This window comes from Alligator sinensis, unplaced genomic scaffold (genome assembly GCF_000455745.1).
Source record: "Alligator sinensis unplaced genomic scaffold, ASM45574v1 scaffold29_1, whole genome shotgun sequence".
Taxonomy (NCBI): domain Eukaryota; kingdom Metazoa; phylum Chordata; order Crocodylia; family Alligatoridae; genus Alligator; species Alligator sinensis.
In genome coordinates, this window is record NW_005841933.1 from 2,047,007 (window position 1) to 2,064,731 (window position 17,725).

Consider the following 17,725-nt stretch of genomic DNA (forward strand, 5'->3'; position numbering starts at 1 on the left):
TCTTTCAGCAAAAGCCAACCCCTTAAAAACCCAGAGGTTTCTTACTTTCCATATACTGGTTTTAACACTTGCTAACTCTGGTTTCTCTTCAAATTGTAAAAATCTTTTGGCTTTAATATTGTTTCCTCAGGCCCCTTTGGTATGAGCCTGTACAATACCATCTCTTACGTTAAGGGCTGGCTTATTTTTGTGACACTCAGAAACAGGGGCAATGTGTAGGAGGTGCACGCGGGTGCATGTGTACCCCCTGAGCATGGCCGTGCACCCCCTACAAAAAGGCATCGCCAACACTGTTGGTGGTGCCTGTGGGCAGTCCGCAATCCCTGCTGGCCACTGCTGACACTGCCAGCAGCAGCTGTGGGTGCTTGCCGACCCTTGCTCCCACCACTGCCGTGCCTCCCCAGCCACCGGGAGCCCAAGTTGTTCATGTTTCAGGAAGTTATGCCATCTTGGAAACAGGAGTCCACTAGAACAGCAGCTAAGAACCAGTGCACTTACTCTTCACTGTCTCCCAGATTGGCCCTGGAATCTGTAGGGACAGTCCTTTTCAATTTTGCAAGATTCACCTTATTGAATTTTTAAGTCACCCTGCCTCCCCTCCCTCCCCAGGACAGAGGTTTTCCCCTATTCTTATCTCTTATCAATATAAAACTTATGGAATAACCCCAAACATGTAGACCCTGAGAAATTCACATAGCTGTTATGGATACCAGTTGTTTCATGGGGGGAATGTTTTTATTCTCCCATAGGATCTATAAGCTACAGTTGATTCTGTTTGTAATGAGTATTTCTGGAAATACTGATACTTACAGCTTCAGTTATCAGTCAAGCAGCAAACTAATTTGCTGAGGAATCAGTTCTGGAAACACCCGACACTTCTAGTTATGCTTTTAACATTAGCAAAATTGAATAGTGCAACATCTATCATTTGCAAGCTTTTCTTATGCTTCTCTAAACCCAGACAGAATTAAACAGAGAAACCATTGGATGTGAATGTAATTATAAAATAAGGAAATGTGGAGCAGAATTTTAAATAAAATATTAGAGCTATGGTCAGATTTAAGACTACAGGGCTATATAGGAAAGAAAAAGCTGCTCAAGGTCTTTGGCCAGAAGCCTGGACTCATCACATGTAATTATGATAAAGACTGGCATTGTGAAAAGGTTTCCTTTGCTGCTGACCTGCTGTGTGACCATGGACAACTCTGTTTTCTGCACAGCTTCCATCTCCTCATCTTTAAATGGGGGATAATGGGTCTTTCTTTCCAAAGACTGATTTGAGCTCTCTAGAGGGAAAGTGCTATATGGTTGTAATCTAACTGTTGCTAGTTAACTGGTAGTATCTTATCATTTTAATTGGAATTGGATCAGGTCTGATCATCCTTTTTGTTAGTATTATTTTTGTCTATCCTAAAGATGCTGCAAGTGTTTGCCTTGTAGTATCAATATATACTACATGTTGGGATATTTTTCCATTTATTTAGCTTGTGCAAAGAAATGGGCAACTATCTAACATGAATGTACAGAATTTCCACCAGGTATCCAAACAATTTTTTTTTAATAAGGGCATGCTCAGAACATTCCAGGTTGATGCTTAAGGCACGGATATCACTGTTAAGAAGCACGTTCCAGTCTCAAGTTTTCTTTTATTTGTTATTCTTAGAGTATGCTAGGGCTTGCAGCCCATAACCACTAGATGAGGCAGGACAGGTTTTGTAAGCAGGACAGAGTTTGTAGCTTGAGGGGAATTTTTCCCGCCAGTTTGATCCCTAGTACGGTCAATATAATTAACAGCTTGTTTGATTATTGATATTTATTCTGTATACACTATTTATGGGTTATTTCCTTTATACCTATCAAGTGATATGTGTGTTACAAGAGAACTCAGAATTCTTTTGTCTGTCAACATGTTCATTTCTTATTCCTTACTTTATTTCTTATAATAGCAGTAGTAATAAAAAAATGCTGTCTTTTATAGTTTTCAATCAAAAGCTCCATTACCTTCTACTGGAACATATTCTCATATGTTAAGTAAAACTATAACAGACGTATAAGGCACAGTTACGCTATTATTATTTAAATTACTCCCTAGTAGTATTGGATTTGAATATGTATTCTTTTTTGAAAATCTAATTATTTGTAAAGGGTTAGTCTCACTATTTGTTAGGAAATGCAGTATTATAAAAGTAGCCACACTATTTGTTAGGAAATGCAGTATTATAAAACTTTTATTTTTTATAGTCAATATTTTTCATGTAAATTATGTTCTAGCCCTTCAAAGCAAAGGGTCCAAGGATCTGAAAACCTATGTACTGTTGAGCACGCTCAATTCCCATCTATTCCAGTTGGAGCTGAGTATTTGGTACCTCATTGCACAAGATTTGGCTTTTAACTATAAGAATAAAAAATAATAAACGATAGCCATAGGAGAGTGGATTTAAGAGCCAGAGGACTGGGAGGGAAGCTGTGCTTTTAGATAAAACTGAATAGATATGGAGAGTCATGATGATAGGGGACCAAAGGAAGGCTGTTTTAGAATGACTTACGGGTTCTTCTCTGAAGTCTACAGGGCTGCTGGGAGAAGGTGGAAATTGATAAACTGGGTTGGATTTACAGTCCATCTAGTCCAGTGACATGTAGCTAGTACCAGATGCTTCATAGGAAGATCTAAGAAACCACAATAGGTAGAGTGGGGTGGGGAGTAGGAATGGTCTGACATACTGGGCAGCTATACATGTACATTGAGGCTGCTCCAATGCACTATAATTACATTGAGTCTTCCGGAGTGTGATCATTACTGTGCTCCAACAGACACCAGCGTCATGTGTATCAGCATCCCTGTGCTGAAAAATGGTGGTAGGGGCACTTTGATGTTCGATGAGCTTTAGTTAAAGCAACCCTCGCTACCATTTTTCAGCATGGGGATGCTGATATATGTGACGCTCAGGGCGCTTTATTTAGAGCAGCTCTTGGAGCCACTCTAATTGAACCCCTGCCCCCCACCACCTCCCAGAACATGTGTATAAATGCCCATTAAGTCTTATCCATCTGTTTAACAATTAAAGATTTATTTTAGCCCTGAAGTGTGAGGTCCAATGTGCATTCCAAATTTTTTTTAATCATCACCTGTGTTATGGTAAATACCAAGTCATATTTTTAAATCTTGTTAGGTGTTTGCCACGGCATGTTGTAGAGGCCAGTGATTTATGTCATCTAAAGCGTGTGAATGAGTGCCTCCTCTTATCATTGTTTTAATTTTCTGACTTTTATTTTCATGGGCTTCCTCCTTGTTTGTGGTGTTATATTTTCACTATTGATTCCAGTCATCAGGGAGGGATTGAATGGTACCTCCCTGCACCTTAGAATGTTGCCCTCCTGCTACATGCTTGATAAATCCTCCCTTTCTCTACATCCTTACTCTTTTCCCCTCTCCTCTACCCTTCTGTCCCCAAAAGATGACAAACTTGTTATAGTAATGTGAATCTGATCCTGTATGCTTAATTGGACTAGCCATTTATACAGTAAATGCCCTTTGCAAGGCAGTCTATTTAGAAGTTTGTAATACAAACTAAGCCACAGTTAACTACATGGAAATATGCTCCAATTCTGAAGGTCAGTGTGAAGCATGCTTACCTCCATAGAACAGAAAATGCAAAATGTGATAGTTTAGTGTAGAATTATCGATCAATTTATTCTTTGTTTCCAGCTGAGCTACCAGGATCATCTGCAATCAAGCTTTCTTCCTTGCGTGATCTTCCAGCTCAGCTGCAAGAGCTGTATCAGCAGGGCTTCATCTTGGCTGCTGTCCACCCTTTCGTGCAGCCAACTGATGAAAAAGAAAGGACTCCCCAGGAACAAATCTTCAGGGCTGTGCTGATCAAGAAAACAGAAAGGTAAAGCACTTCCCTTGAAAAGGGATAAAAATAGACAAAGAGATTTCCTGCTGAGCTTTGACCTAGATCAGGGAATTATAGCAATGTCATTGCTAATGTTTACTGTGCAAGACTTGGATATTTTTTGTAGACTTGAATAAGCTTAACATGTTCTTCGTGTTTACAATCCATCTGCAGTTTGGCAGACAACTCGGAGAATAACAAGTTGAAATGTGCTTTATATTTTGGAATGTGTTGTCATGAAAAAAAGCAAACAAACAAACTCTGTGCCTGACACATTGTGAGGATGGTCCAGTTTGCATCTCTTAACAATTTTTACTCTAATCATTTATTGGATTAAATGTTGCCAAAAAATGTTTGCTTTAACAGTTATATTCCCATGTACATACAGATAGTGGATAATGCAGCTAATCTGAGACCTGTAACAATAATGCACATTTTTTTATACTTATCTACAAAGTATAAACTAGTAATGGGCTTTAATTTTCCAACACAGTACAGACTCTTTAAATCACCAGATTGAAGGAGTTTGCTTTGTTTTCTGCCTTAGTTTACAAGATATCTTCTTTTTTATATAATCAAAGTGCAAAGACAAATAAATAGAACACAGCAGTTCTTTTATGTTTTAATCTCCAAGTTAAATAAAAATCAATAGATTGTTCTGCTTAGTTACTCCAAAAAGAGAGAACAATTAAAATATGTGCTGTAAGGGAATAGATTTTAGTTAACTTTAAAGTATGGTATATAATTCTCAAGAGCTACTGCTGGCAGCTTTGGGGACCAAAGTGCTGTAGTATAGCACAAGAACATTCATGCACTCTTTTTGCATCCCTCATATTGCTAAACCCTACTGGATCAGGGCACTTGTTATTTCAGATATTTTGGCTTCTGTTGCTGCTTGAAGCTGAGGCTTCAAACAAAGGGACTAACTAGGGTTTGGACACTTGAACAACAGAGACTAGAGTCAAGGCTGCCATTCCATTTCACACAGCCTACCAAGCTGTGAGACAACTACAGAAGGAGCTGAATTTGATCCAGGGGTCTAGGGCTCTGTTTCATTACCAGTTCCTCATAGGCATTCTCTCAGGTAGATTTATTCTTATTTTTATTAAAGAACTGTCATTTTGTACTGGCCTGCTTCTGTTTTATAAATAACGCACTTTGTGATATTTTGCTAGCTACCAGTACAGTTGGTAACAGGGTTCTCAATTTTATGAGAGTCAGAGCATGTTGGTGTGGAGTGTGCTACAGATTTCCTGTACAGTATTGGGCAGGCTGTTTATCAGCCTGATAACTCAGTTTCTCCAGCTGCAATATGGATGGTGGTGAGTGGTTAAGAGGCAGCATCCTTCCCTGATAGAAGAATATAATTTGTCTTGGGTGGAAACAGACGTTGCCTTTGTGCCTCCATAAATATTCTCATGGTGGCAAAAAGACCAAGCAAACAGACATCCATGCCCCGTGTTGCTCCACAAATGCCCCAGATTTGGGGCAGAGGTATATATCTGTTTGTTTTGTGGTGGGAGAGTGTGGGCAACCCAGAGCTACCTGCAGTCTCTTGCTGCCCTGAGACACAGTTCTGGGGGCTTAAGGGGCCCTGATCCTGTACATCCTGGGAAATCCTGTTCAGTGTCGGGCCCCTCAAGCCCTGGGAGCACCTGCATGGCTTTTCCCATGTAGAGATGCACCTTCAAGAAATCCCTAGCAAAACAGCTTAGGGACATATATCAGGGAAAGCTGGGCAGGCACTCTCCGGGCTTGAAGGAGCCAATCCTACACTGGAATTTTTGGGGCATACAGGACCAGACCTCTCACGCCCAGGAGAATGTGTTGCCTGTTGATGCTGTAGAACAACAGGGGGATGACAGGTGATGTGTTTTGCCCACTGAAAGGGAACAGCTATGCAGGGAAACATCCTGGCACAGCTAATCCACTTCATTTAGTGACATCTCTTTCTAGCCTTTAAGTCAGTCTTAGTACACAATTTGAGGCTGTTGCTGTGTTACTTACAGCAGCAGGGCCCCAGGTGGACAGTTCTGTGGGCTAAAGGAGATTTTTGGCCTCCAGAGCTGTACCAGTTTTCCTGAAAAGCAAAAACTTCCTTACGGCAATGCTGCTTCCACACCAAGAGTTTTGCCAGGATAACTCTAGGCTGAATCTTTTCATACTTCAAGACAATGTAATTAAGCCAGCAGAACTTTGTAAGCTGCTCCAAATCTGTGTGAGCTCGATTTCCTCGCTACCGTGCACCTTATGTACAAATTTACATCTGTGTCTAGTGCATGTGAACTCTGAACCAGACCTGAATGCCTAACTCCCTCAAATCGGTGGCAGTGTTTAGCACCCACTTTGCACAGTTCCAATTGATTATACAGGTTTAAAAGTAATGGAGAGTCTGAGCCAGTCATGTTCTTCTTTGATTTGCGCTCCATTTATTTGCATTGCCTTATCTGCCATCTCTGAATTTTGATTACATGGGTCTAAGACAGTGTCATTTGTGAGTTTAGGGAGTAGGATGGTGTGGAGTAGCAGAAGGTAAATAACAGCATCTTATACTCCCTTCCAGTAATTTAGATACAGCTCTGAATTTAGCTAAAAGTGAGATTGTTGTCAGAGAGCAAGGGAGTGAGGGGAGAGTGGGAGGGAGGGGGGAAGGAGTTGAACATTTGATTGGGCATTTGACTGATTTCAGATGACTATGGCCAAGGTCTGGGCAGAGGGCATTTTTGTGAGACATCAATGCATTTTCTTCTGGTAAGTGTACAAACCATATGTTTTACATCACAGATAAAAGACTTTAAAGGCAGTTTTCCAATTAGCCTTTATCAGTAGATAGCTTATGAAGTGAAGTAAAGGACATACAATTAATCTTTAATAAAAACACTTAACTGATATTTTTCCTTGAAAACTGGCACAGATCTGACATCTACAGCCTATGTTATAAGAAACAGTAATACTGTTAGATGATGTAAATTCCTAATTATGATGTTTGCCGAACAGCCTACAATTAATGAGAGCTTATGTTTGTTTTGAGAAAAAACATTAGAGTTTATGCAGTCCAACTACAGTCAAACTTATTAGTAAAGTCACCTATGCTATAAATTCAGAAGTGGCCTCCTGCTTTTTTATGTAATGTTATCACCATTATGTTTGCAAGAGCTATGAAGCATCATAAAAAGATTTTAGCCTTCAGAAAGGGCCCAACCTTATGATTTGCCATCATTCTACACAGTGTATCTGAAAAGCTGTAGGTCATATTCTACTGATGTCACTTACCCATAGAATTTTTTTGACACTGTAGATTTAATCTTTCAGTTCTTTCAAAGAGCATGTCTTGATTTTCTCCCACTATCCCTCTTGCTGCCTGATGATAGTAGAAATTAAATTTGTTTTATTAGAGTCTCTTTTGTGCAGTAATATTAAGTGGGCATTTGTGCATCTATAGAGGTAATTTTATGTTTAAATTGGTCTGTATGCTTCAGTTGCCAGTATTCTGTTTTGTTTCAGCTAGATATTTTAACATAGCTGCTCCTCATTTGCCTTTCTAGCATTCTGGTTTTTTAAACATTTTCTGTCTGTTCTAGATATGTACAAGCAGGTGGCACACAGAGTAGCTAGAACAGGGTTTGAGTGTCAGGAAATCTGCTTAACACTGCTGAAAAATAGCTGTAACTTAGTTTTCCTGTGCATTAGTTACCTGCCTGTAAAATGGGAATAATACTACTGAGCCTTGTAAGATACTCTGTGATCCACAGATAAAGATGCAGTGAATGCACTGGATTATTGCTGCTGCTACTGTGGCTGTTTTGCCTTTGTCTTTACATTTTAAAATTCTCAATATGGACCTGTAGTATTGTCTTATTACTTTTTTTAATATCACCAGGATGTTTCTATGAATTATTGTGGGTATTTTCATGACCTCATTCTTATAACATTAGCCTTGTTTCAAGTGGTAGGAAAAGCAGGGCTATTTTTGTGCCTTGGCTGTATGGGAGAAAGCATTTTTAGCAATGGTAGAGCTACATACAGGTTACCCTCGATTTATGCAGTACATGTGTTCCCAGAGAGGGGTGCATAAATCGAATTTGTGTAAAACGAACCCACTTTACAATGTAACAAATAGGGATAGGTTCCCATGGTGGTGAGCGAGGTAGGGAGGGAGTGAGGCTGGGACTAGGGAAGAGCTGGGAGGAAGGGTGCCACTCCTGGGGCATCACAGGGCAGCAGAGCAGAGGGAACACAGTGACACTCACCCCAGTCCTGGCTGCAGTGGCCCCGGGAGGGGCCAGCGCCAGCTGCCTGCAGCTGCTGGGCTGCACCATACTCCACCTGCCCCCACTCACCTCTGCTCCTGGGTTGCGCCGCGCCCTGGTGCAGGCAGCTGGTGTCAGCTGCTCCTGGATCCGCTGCAGCTGGGGCTGGGGTGAGTGCTGCGCCCTACGCCACCTGGGGCTCTGCTTGTCTGCAGTCACCCCAGCCCTGGCTGCACTGGCTCCAGGAGCAGCCAACACCAACTGCCTGCACCATGGCATGGCGCAGCCCAGGAGCTGTGGTGAGCCCAGGTGCGGGGGGACAGGTAGAGCATGGTGCAGCCCAGTGGCTGCTGGCACTGGCTGCTGCTGGGGCTGCTGCAGCCGGGGCTGGGGTGAGTGGGGCCAGGGCTCTTTCCCCTCCCCGCCCTGGCTGCACTGGCTCCAGGAGCAGCCAACACCAACTGCCTGCACCATGGCATGGCGCAGCCCAGGAGCTGTGGTGAGCCCAGGTGCGGGGGGACAGGTAGAGCATGGTGCAGCCCAGTGGCTGCTGGCACTGGCTGCTGCTGGGGCTGCTGCAGCCGGGGCTGGGGTGAGTGGGGCCAGGGCTCTTTCCCCTCCCCCCACAGACTTAGCTGCTTAGGCAGGGGGGTGCATCTATGCTGATCACATAAGAGTGAATTTACCTTGCGTATAACGAATTGTAGGTCTAAATATGCTCATCGCAAAAGAGTGAATCCGCATATAAAGAACCTGCATAAATTGAGGGAAACCTGTATATCTAAGGACAGGTCTTGGCCTATGTTATGTTAACTCTGTTACAAAGAAGAGTAGGAACAATAAGATTTTTTAAAATTTTTGAGTTAACAGCAAAAAGATTTAGAGCACAATGGAGACAACATCATTAATAAGGATAGGAAGTATACAAAGATTTGTAATATTAATTCTTTAGAAACAACAGAGATAATGATAGGGTATTATGTCTGGGCTGGGGCAGGGGGCGTCTACTGAGCTCGTATTAAAGAGCTGGTGGAGAAATTCCTACTTCACTAATTTTTATCTAACTGCTTGTGTGCCTGTCTGTCACAGCAGTATAACTGGGTGCCTTTGTTTAATGAGCTGAATGGCGCTGGTTTGGGATTCAAATAGAAAAGTCCAAAATCAATAGAGTGGTAAACTACATTTTAAGTTTCTAAAAGCATTGTACAAACCACAACGTGCCTGAAAAAAACAGTAACCATTTTAATTGAAGTAGTTGTGATACCTCTTTCTAGGTAGTTGGTTTTTGTTCCTATACCTTGTTTTAATGACTGATACTCAGAGTGCTGAATTATGAGGATTTTGTCGTCAGCAGATGGATGGAAAGAAAAAGATGAGAATTCAAGGTCTTCAGTGGGATTTTTACTGCGGGTGAGGTGACTCAATCATAAGGTTTAGTTTAGAGACTGCTGGTTCACAATGATTCACACTTGAGAAGAATTGATTTATGCTGGTTTGCACTTCACACAGGCACACTTTGGGCATTGTCACACGTTCACTTACCACAGTTGCAAATGGTGTGATGTATTAAAGTTAGTATATATTAGGACTGTGTTGCTCAAACTTTTTTGGCTGATAGGCTAGATCAGCAGTGCCTGATCCCTCCGCAGGCTGGATCTGGCTGGTGGACCTAATCTGGCACCTGGGGTGGGCACAGCAGAGGCCCATCCAGCCATACAGGGAAAGGGGGCTTGGCCTGGCCCTGCAGGAGAGAGGGTGTTTAGCTTGGATCCAGCCCAGCCCCACGATGGGTGGGGAGGTGGCTTGACCCCATGGGAGGAAGGGGACATGCCCTGGCTCCAGCCTGGCCAAGAAGGAAAGGGTATGGCCCATCCCCATGGGGAGAAAAAATGGTGTGAGTTGATCTCAAACCTGATGCCCAAAGGGGAGGCAGCATGGCCCAGCCCCATGGTGAGAAGGGGGCACAGCCTGACCCCACTGCAGCCATGTGGAGGGAAGGGGGCATGACCTGGCCCTGATCTAGCCATGCAGGAGGTGAGTTGTGGCGTGGCTCTGATCTGCCCTGTGGGACTTGGGTTTTTGGCAGTGGGGAGAGGTGGCAGTACTCCCACTGCTCCAGATTTCCTCACCTGTGGGGAGCCCTGCAGGTCAGATTCCAAGGCTCCATGGTCTACATTTGGCTTGTGGGCTAGAGGCTGAGCACACCTGTGTTAGGAGATAACCCTCCCCTGAAAGGGAATCATTTTGCAATGCCAGCCATGCACTTAATCTGCCTACATTTTAGCCGCACTTAGTAAGTGTTAAATTGAACGTTTGACCCCACCCTTTGTGATGGTCATGTGGTAGCAGTCTAGAGCCTGTTAAAGGGTGAGAACTCATATTAGTGCTTTTCTCCTAATAAGTTGGTATAGGGAAGCAGTTTGTTTCCATCAGATGGAAGGCTTTATCTAATCAGAATAATAGATGAGAATAGATCCCATAAAGCAGGAGCTGTAGTCATATGGCCTGCAGACCTGCTCTGGCCCTCAGTGCCTTTCCATCTGGCTTGCTGAGCTAACAGCAGGATGTTTGGGGCATGGCCATGGGGTCTGGCCAGCTACATAACATGGAGCCCCTGGGTCCTGCTGGACATGGCTGTCAGCGGGAGGGAGAGAGAGAGCAAAGGCTGTGTGGCACAGCCCCACTTGCCTCACTGCTGCCAGACCCCCGCTGCTGACATCACTGTCCCCAGACCTCGCTGCCTCGATTGGATCCATTGCAGCTGCTGCTGGACCTGTGGGTCTGGCCCACAGGGGTGGATCCAGAGTGGGTGTAGTGATGCCATTATATCCCCATCCTCCTTGTTCTGCAGTGTAGCTTCCTCACAGCCCTTAATGTCTGGGTCCCCTGTGGTGGAACCACGTTGCGGGAGCAGGAGCTGGGCACTTTAAATCACTGAAACAGGTAGCAGTTCCTCCCCTCCCCCCAACTTTCCTTGGTACCCTTTGCCTTCCCCTCTATGCTCAGTGTCACCTCCCTTCCTGCATTCATGCCCTGCCCAAATTATACCTTTGGGTAGAGGAGACCTCTCTGCTGCTGTCATTGTCCCTGGCTGACCTGGGGAGCCCCAGAGCCACTCCTGCTCAGCTGCAAGTAGCAGCTATGTGGGGAACTGGGCTCAAGTGGGGACAGTGGCAGTGATGGATTGGTTTCCCTTCCCTGCCCAGTCCCTGCAGGTGTTCCCTGCCAGTCCAGAAGCAGGTGCAGGGATGGGGAGCCTGCCCACTGTGGACCTGGCAGAAGCAAGGCAAGAATGACTGGCACAGTGGTGGTAGTGGGTAGGTCTCCCTTTCCTGTACAGAGATGTGTACACAGAGAGGTTGAAGCGGGGAATGGAAGGGGAGGTGCCACTGAGTACACAGGGGAAGGGAAGGAGTCCCAAGAGTGCGGAGTGGAGCTTTCTCACCTGAGTTGCTGCTCCTGTGGTGTGGCCTGTCTCCCCCAGTGAGGAAGGAGACTGGGGATGGTAGAGCGCAGCCATCCCTGCAGCACTGGTCCTTGCTCCTGCACCCACTTTCCAAAATATTGGATCCACCTATGTTGCCCTGGGAGGAGCCCTGTGGTCTAGATGTGGCCTGGGGCTTGGATTGAGTTTGATATCCCTGCCCTAAAGGGAGCAGATTGAACCAAAGCTTTAGGTGGAGCTCATTAGTGACCTTGGAATGAGAATCAACTTTCCTCTTTGGCATTTTTATTTTCTTCCTGTCTAATATTTATTTCAAGTTTTTTTTTGTTAGGTGCATGGTATATAATTAGGGTTGAGTCTTATGCTGTGGCAGCAAGCATACCCCCAACAGAGCAGTTCTAATACTGGTCTTTAAATGAAGTGTCTGCACCAGTTCCATAGCATAAGGATGCTTTAATTTATTCCTTCTGTTTTCTGCTGCAAGCTTCCTTTGGTGTGACATGCCTGTCGAGTGTGTTGAAGTTTCAAAAATCTATGTTAATTATTATGTTTTCACTTCCCAATCTGATTATTATGTGCCAGAAAGGAAGCCGCATTTTCTTCTGTTAAGTGAGATATAAGGTCCAGACTCATGAATGATTTACTTAAAATAGTACCTGTGTGTTTGCACATACTCTTTTTACAGTAATAGAATGAGATGGGTAGGAAGAAATTGGACTTTAGAGAGGCCTTTTCTCCATAATCGTATAGATATTTCATATTTACCCTTCTACAGGTTTCAGCTGTAATCATAAAAAATTAAAGTCAAAGAAATAACTGCCCTACATATTTAGATTTAGTAGAAGAATAGTTTGGGATTCAGTTTTCAAAGCAGAACAGCTCAGTTACCTTGAACAACTTTGCAGATGTTCTTCTTTCCTGTAAATGATGCACAATCAAGTATCACCTGTACAATGATACACTTGATACAATACTTTTTGCTTTTGCTCTTAGTATTGCTCTGCAAACCAAAACTCAAACATTCATCATTTGGGGAAAAAAAATCCTATTTTGTTTATCTCCAAAAGAGTCTGATATTAAAACTCAAAGCAGAATAGCATTAAATGAACATTTTAAAAAGTAATGTATACCCATTACATAACTTTGCATTTACAGAAATTATGTGGAATTTTCAGTTACTAGTAATGGAGTTTTTTGTAGGCAAAGAAAGCTCTGTGTGCTCTGGGGAATTTGGATCTAATGTCTGTGGCAAAGTTTCTGGAGCTGGCCACATATGAGACATTTTGTATCCAAATAAAAAATGGAGAGCTGTATTGACCCCTATGCAAATAAGCTACAGTAGCCCACTAGTTGGGTTTATTTTGTGCTGGGTCTACGCTCTCAGTTTTCAGTGTCTACTGGGGATGTATGTTTATAAGAATGACCATATAATGTAAGGTGTTGAGGCTTTTAACATCCAGAGAGGCAAAGAAAAATACAGACGTTTCTGAGAAACGCCAAGCAGTGAAATATATAATAATGCTAATACCTATGTTTCAAATTTGATATTAATTCAGGCCTTTGCACCACTCAGTGTCATTGTTGGTGGCTACCTATAATTTTAAGAAAAATTTCAGTCTGCATTTTCAAGGTTATTTTCACAACCATGGAAGCAAGAACCGTAAGAAGATCATAGAACATTGTTTTGAGGAATAAATAACCTGAAAATCCCCATGGTCATGGACCCATTCTGTGTCTGGAATGGGGGTGTGCACCTTGGACTGTCTAGCACTTAAAAATCCTAAACTCATTCCAGTTATCAAACTGATCCTAAAAGCCAGGGGTCAGCAATGGGCTGAATCTGAAGAGCTTTGCCTGTGCGCATGCTGGGGTTGAGTAGTGAGGAGCTGTGCTTATGCCACTGTCGTTTCCATGCTATTTCTGCTCCTCCCCATCCCTAACTAGCCTGGCCACATTATAGTTACCCTCCATCAGGGAGCTATGGTCACACTGTGGGCAGAGAGCTGGGAAATTGGGAGAAGCAACAGCACTGCAGGCACAGCTCCTCATTCCTCCTCCACCACTCTTGTGCCGCTAAACCCACCTGGCTCACAGTGGACCAGAGCTAGGTTTTTCTGGTTCGTGGCTTGAAGAAGGCTGCTGGCTGCTGCTTAAAGCCATCCTGTGAGGTAGGGGGTAAATATAATCCCTGTTTTACAGCTGGGTAAACTGAAGCAGTTCATAATTATTATGTGCTAGTAGTGTAACAATGGGTGGGTGAGCAGAGCAAAAATCCCAGGCACTGTCTAATGAGTAGGGACCTACTTAAATTGCGGTGAGATGAAGGGATTTTCATGGGCCAAGGGTGGTGTGCACAGCCAATTTTGCAGTCTTTTTGTGGCAAGGCCCCCCCCCCAATTGCTGATTGGCCAGCATGTCCTGGCAGCCTCTCCTCTCACCACTGATTGGTCAAGAGGCCAATCACTCATCTTCAGATAGCAGCATTGCTTCTTGCTTCTTAAAATATAGTACCAAAACCCTTTTGCCTTCCTGACTGGTATCTTCACGGAGTCTACGTCATTAGCCCAGCCTCTCAGCTCTCTCTCATACAACATGCCCTGTGGCTGCAGGGATTGCTGTGTTTTCTTTGTATTTTGGTAAGCTTTTATTTTTTTCAGGTGAGTCCATGATGCAAAATCACAAAAATTGCAAAACCCCATGATTTAAGTAGGTTCTTACTAACGGGAAGGGGGCTGTGGAATGGAGTTGGGGAGCTCCTTGCCCTCCCATACCCTGCCCTGCAACAGCTCTGTCTTTGGCTGAAAGGAGGGCAGAGTAGTAGCAGTAGTGTACAGCGTAGGAGTAGCAGCCATAGGTTTGCTACTGCTGGCTGGACGTCACCTCCTTTTTCTTGCCACCAAAAATTGGTGTTTAAATGGCTGCTCAACACACATAGAAGGCAAAAAAAAAAGATGGCATTCTCCATTCTCCCACCTCCCCTTCCCTACCACTGTGCATCTCAAGCTGCTGCTCCAGCACTGTGTGCTTCCACCACCCAGGGTACAGAACTGGCCACTTACGCCTTTGTGATATTTCACAAAGTCATGAAGTGAATCAGTATCAGAGATAGCACTGAAATTAAGCGGTTCCTGGTTTCCAGTCCTAGTCCTAGATCACATCCTTTTCCTCTTTACCTCTCTCATTTTAATAGCAATCTGCAGCCTGTATACTTTCACTGTTTCTTTGGGGCCTTCTGGAAGGGTGAGAGGGGAGGTGGGGAAAGGAGAGAAAGCTGTCTTGTTGCATGGTCCTAAGACAATTTGAATAGAGATAATTATATTAGGATGATGAATTGTCAGCCTCTCCAATCAGTTTCCATTCTTAAGTCTGCTTTATCCCTTACAATTTGTTGGGTTAAGAACTGGCAGAAACTTGCCAACTTTAATTTAAGGACAAAGGAAAATGTTTCTGAAGAGTGTAAGGGCAGTCTGTTCAACTTTTTTTTTCAGTGAAAGAGACTTAAAATGTACTTGGACTTGAAATTGTTTATCAACCATTCCACTGTCATCTTCTAGCTCAAAAAAGTTTCTTGGTACCCTTTCATAGATTCAAAGCAGGGGCTGTCTTTCTTCATTTTGTTTTGATATTTTCTCTGCCTGGGATGTTTAAGTCCAAAGGGTATGCAGCAGACCTGTAGATGTTATGTGTGAGGAAGAGATGGAAAAGCTGGTGAATGGAGTGGGGAAATATAAATGGCACTGTTGGTGCCTGCCACTTTAAGGGCCAGAAGGCAGTAGCTGGCAGGTGCCTGATGAGGGCAGCCATTTTGAATCTAGGGCTGGCCCATATAAACAGCAACACTGCCTGGCTGGAGGGCTGCAGGTGTCATCTGGAGGTGAGGGAGGAGCTGTAGGGGATGGTCAGGAGGCTCCTGGTCCTGGGCATGACCTAAAACTGCACCCTGCCAGGAGTGGGTGGCCTGGTGGGGCTCTCAGTGGCGCAGGAGCCCCCAGAAAATGCCAGGCCAGTTACCACCCCGGTGAAAGGCGGGTCGGGGCACCTTAACCCCTAGCCCCCACGACTGGGTGGGTTACCCCTTGTTTGGAGGGCCCGGAGTGTGGACCCTCGGAGAGAAAGAATAGGGGCCATAGACTCAGGCCTGTCTGAACTTCCCCTGACTGGCCCATGCTGGGGCCAGGACTGGAAGGGTCGAAGGGCTGGGGGCCCACCGCGAGGAACACCCAAGAGCTGAGGGCCTGGGGTCCTGACTGGCCTGGAGGTGGGTCAGGGCTAGAGAGCCAAAGGTCCCAGTGGGGGCATCACACCTGAAGGGGAATCGGTTCAGGGAGCTATGGTGCCCGGTATGATGGAGGAAGAGACCGCCTGAGGGGAAGGAATCCAGGTAGGGTTCAGTAGTAGGATTCTGGGGCCCAGTGACGATAAGAACATCTAGATGCCATCTGCGAGGCTTGGGCTGCGGTGTAGCGGAGGAATGGAGCCACAAATAGCGCCCCCTGGCATCGGGGCAGTAAATAGGCAGCCTCCCACTTAATTAACATCCATTAATTAATTATACCAACAAGGCATGGTGGGCAAGAACGCGGACGGCTAGCCCAGGAACAGGTGGGTGAGCCACTGGGAAGTCGGCCCTGAGCAGGTCCCCTGTTACAAGGAAAAATAAAAACAAGTCCTCAATATCTCTTAAGTTGCTGGAGAGCTAGGTTTGCTCTAAAGCAGTTTTTGCCATCGATTTAACTGTGGGCAGCATCATATAGTGGTGTGTGTGTGTGTGTGTGGTTCTGTGTGAACTGATTGCAGCTTAATAAGAGCTTATGTTTCTTTCTATAGCTAACAGTGATCCCAACATTGGGCTTTGAATAAAGTGTCTGTACCAGTTCCACAACATGGGGTCATCCTCTTTCTTTAGTTTGAGACGATAGCATGTGCATTTGAAGCTTTGGAACAACGACTTTTATCAGTGTTAAGGAATTTCACATTTTCTAAAAGCTTCCTTAATTCTGATCCAAAATGAAAGCTATTTTTAGTTATCTGAAGACAAATGTTCAAATAACTAATGTGCACTTCTGGCATGTGTAATATATTTTCAGATTTTCCAAAAAGAAACCTATATATCCATGTTATGTGTAATTGTCCTAGTAAATTATTGCACCTTTTTTCAATGAAGCTCTATTTAGCCTACTGCTTGAACTTTTTTGCATAAATTCTAGTGTCAATTGATAGGCATGCAAGTAAAACAGTATCCTGTAACAGAGAATGCTCCAGATAACAAAAGTGGATTATTCATGGGTCAGAGCTAAGGCTGTTTTAATAAAATATATGGGTTTAGATTTTATAGAAGTGTGTATACGTGCGCATGTAAAACTGTGTGCGCGCCAGTTCAGATAATACACTTTCCAGCCTTCATTTATATTACTTCTTATCATTTTAACTAGGTATTCACTCATTTTCAAGTAAATCCTTAGTTTTTAAAAGAAACTTCAAGCTTTATAGAATCCAGAAATAATAGGGAGCTGCAGGAAAATTAAAGCCAAATGTTGACTCTCTTATTTCCTCCTTGTATCTAAGAGAGATTGGAATTTCAGTGTGTTACAGGACACAGAATTGTCAGCTTCGATAATTAATGTGTAAGTACTGGTACCCCACAGCTGGTAATGGTTTATCTACCATGAAGTGGTACCTAACTGCAAACAGCTGAATGGGAAATGACAGCCAACTGCAACAGCAATAATGAAGTGACTTTGACCACTGACTTCCAATCACAAGTTAAAATGTTGTTATTGCTATTTTTTTGTTTATTTATTTGTATTATACTGATAGTTAGTGCCCTAATTAGGGTATAGGACCCCGTTCTTGTAGGTCGATAGTCGTCAGGTTTTTTTTGTACTTGGAAATCCTTTCCTCAGTCAGACTCCTCTTGAAAAACTCCTGCTTGCTGACTGGGAGCACCATCCCTCTTAGCATTATGAGGGCCAGATTTGTTGCAACCCTTGCACATTTATTTCTGACAGAATCCAAATGTCTACATGCTGCGCACACATACAGTAAAGAACAGTCCTTTTCCCAGAACATTTATAACATAAACATATAATGTAGTAACATACAAGGCAGAGAGGGAGGCAAATGGCCAATAGGGA

At 43.8% G+C, this 17,725-nt stretch overlaps 1 protein-coding gene across 3 annotated transcripts in view; it reads left to right on the forward strand.

Annotated features, from left to right (window-relative positions):
• Window positions 1–17,725, forward strand: part of RFTN1 (raftlin, lipid raft linker 1) — a 139,415-nt gene that overhangs the window by 39,379 nt on the left and 82,311 nt on the right. For all 3 annotated transcript variants that reach the window (XM_006019573.3, XM_006019572.3, XM_025198975.1), the window contains exon 3: window positions 3,707–3,893. In XM_006019573.3, coding sequence (XP_006019635.1) covers window positions 3,707–3,893 — 187 coding nt within the window. The remainder of the gene's footprint in view (window positions 1–3,706; window positions 3,894–17,725) is intronic.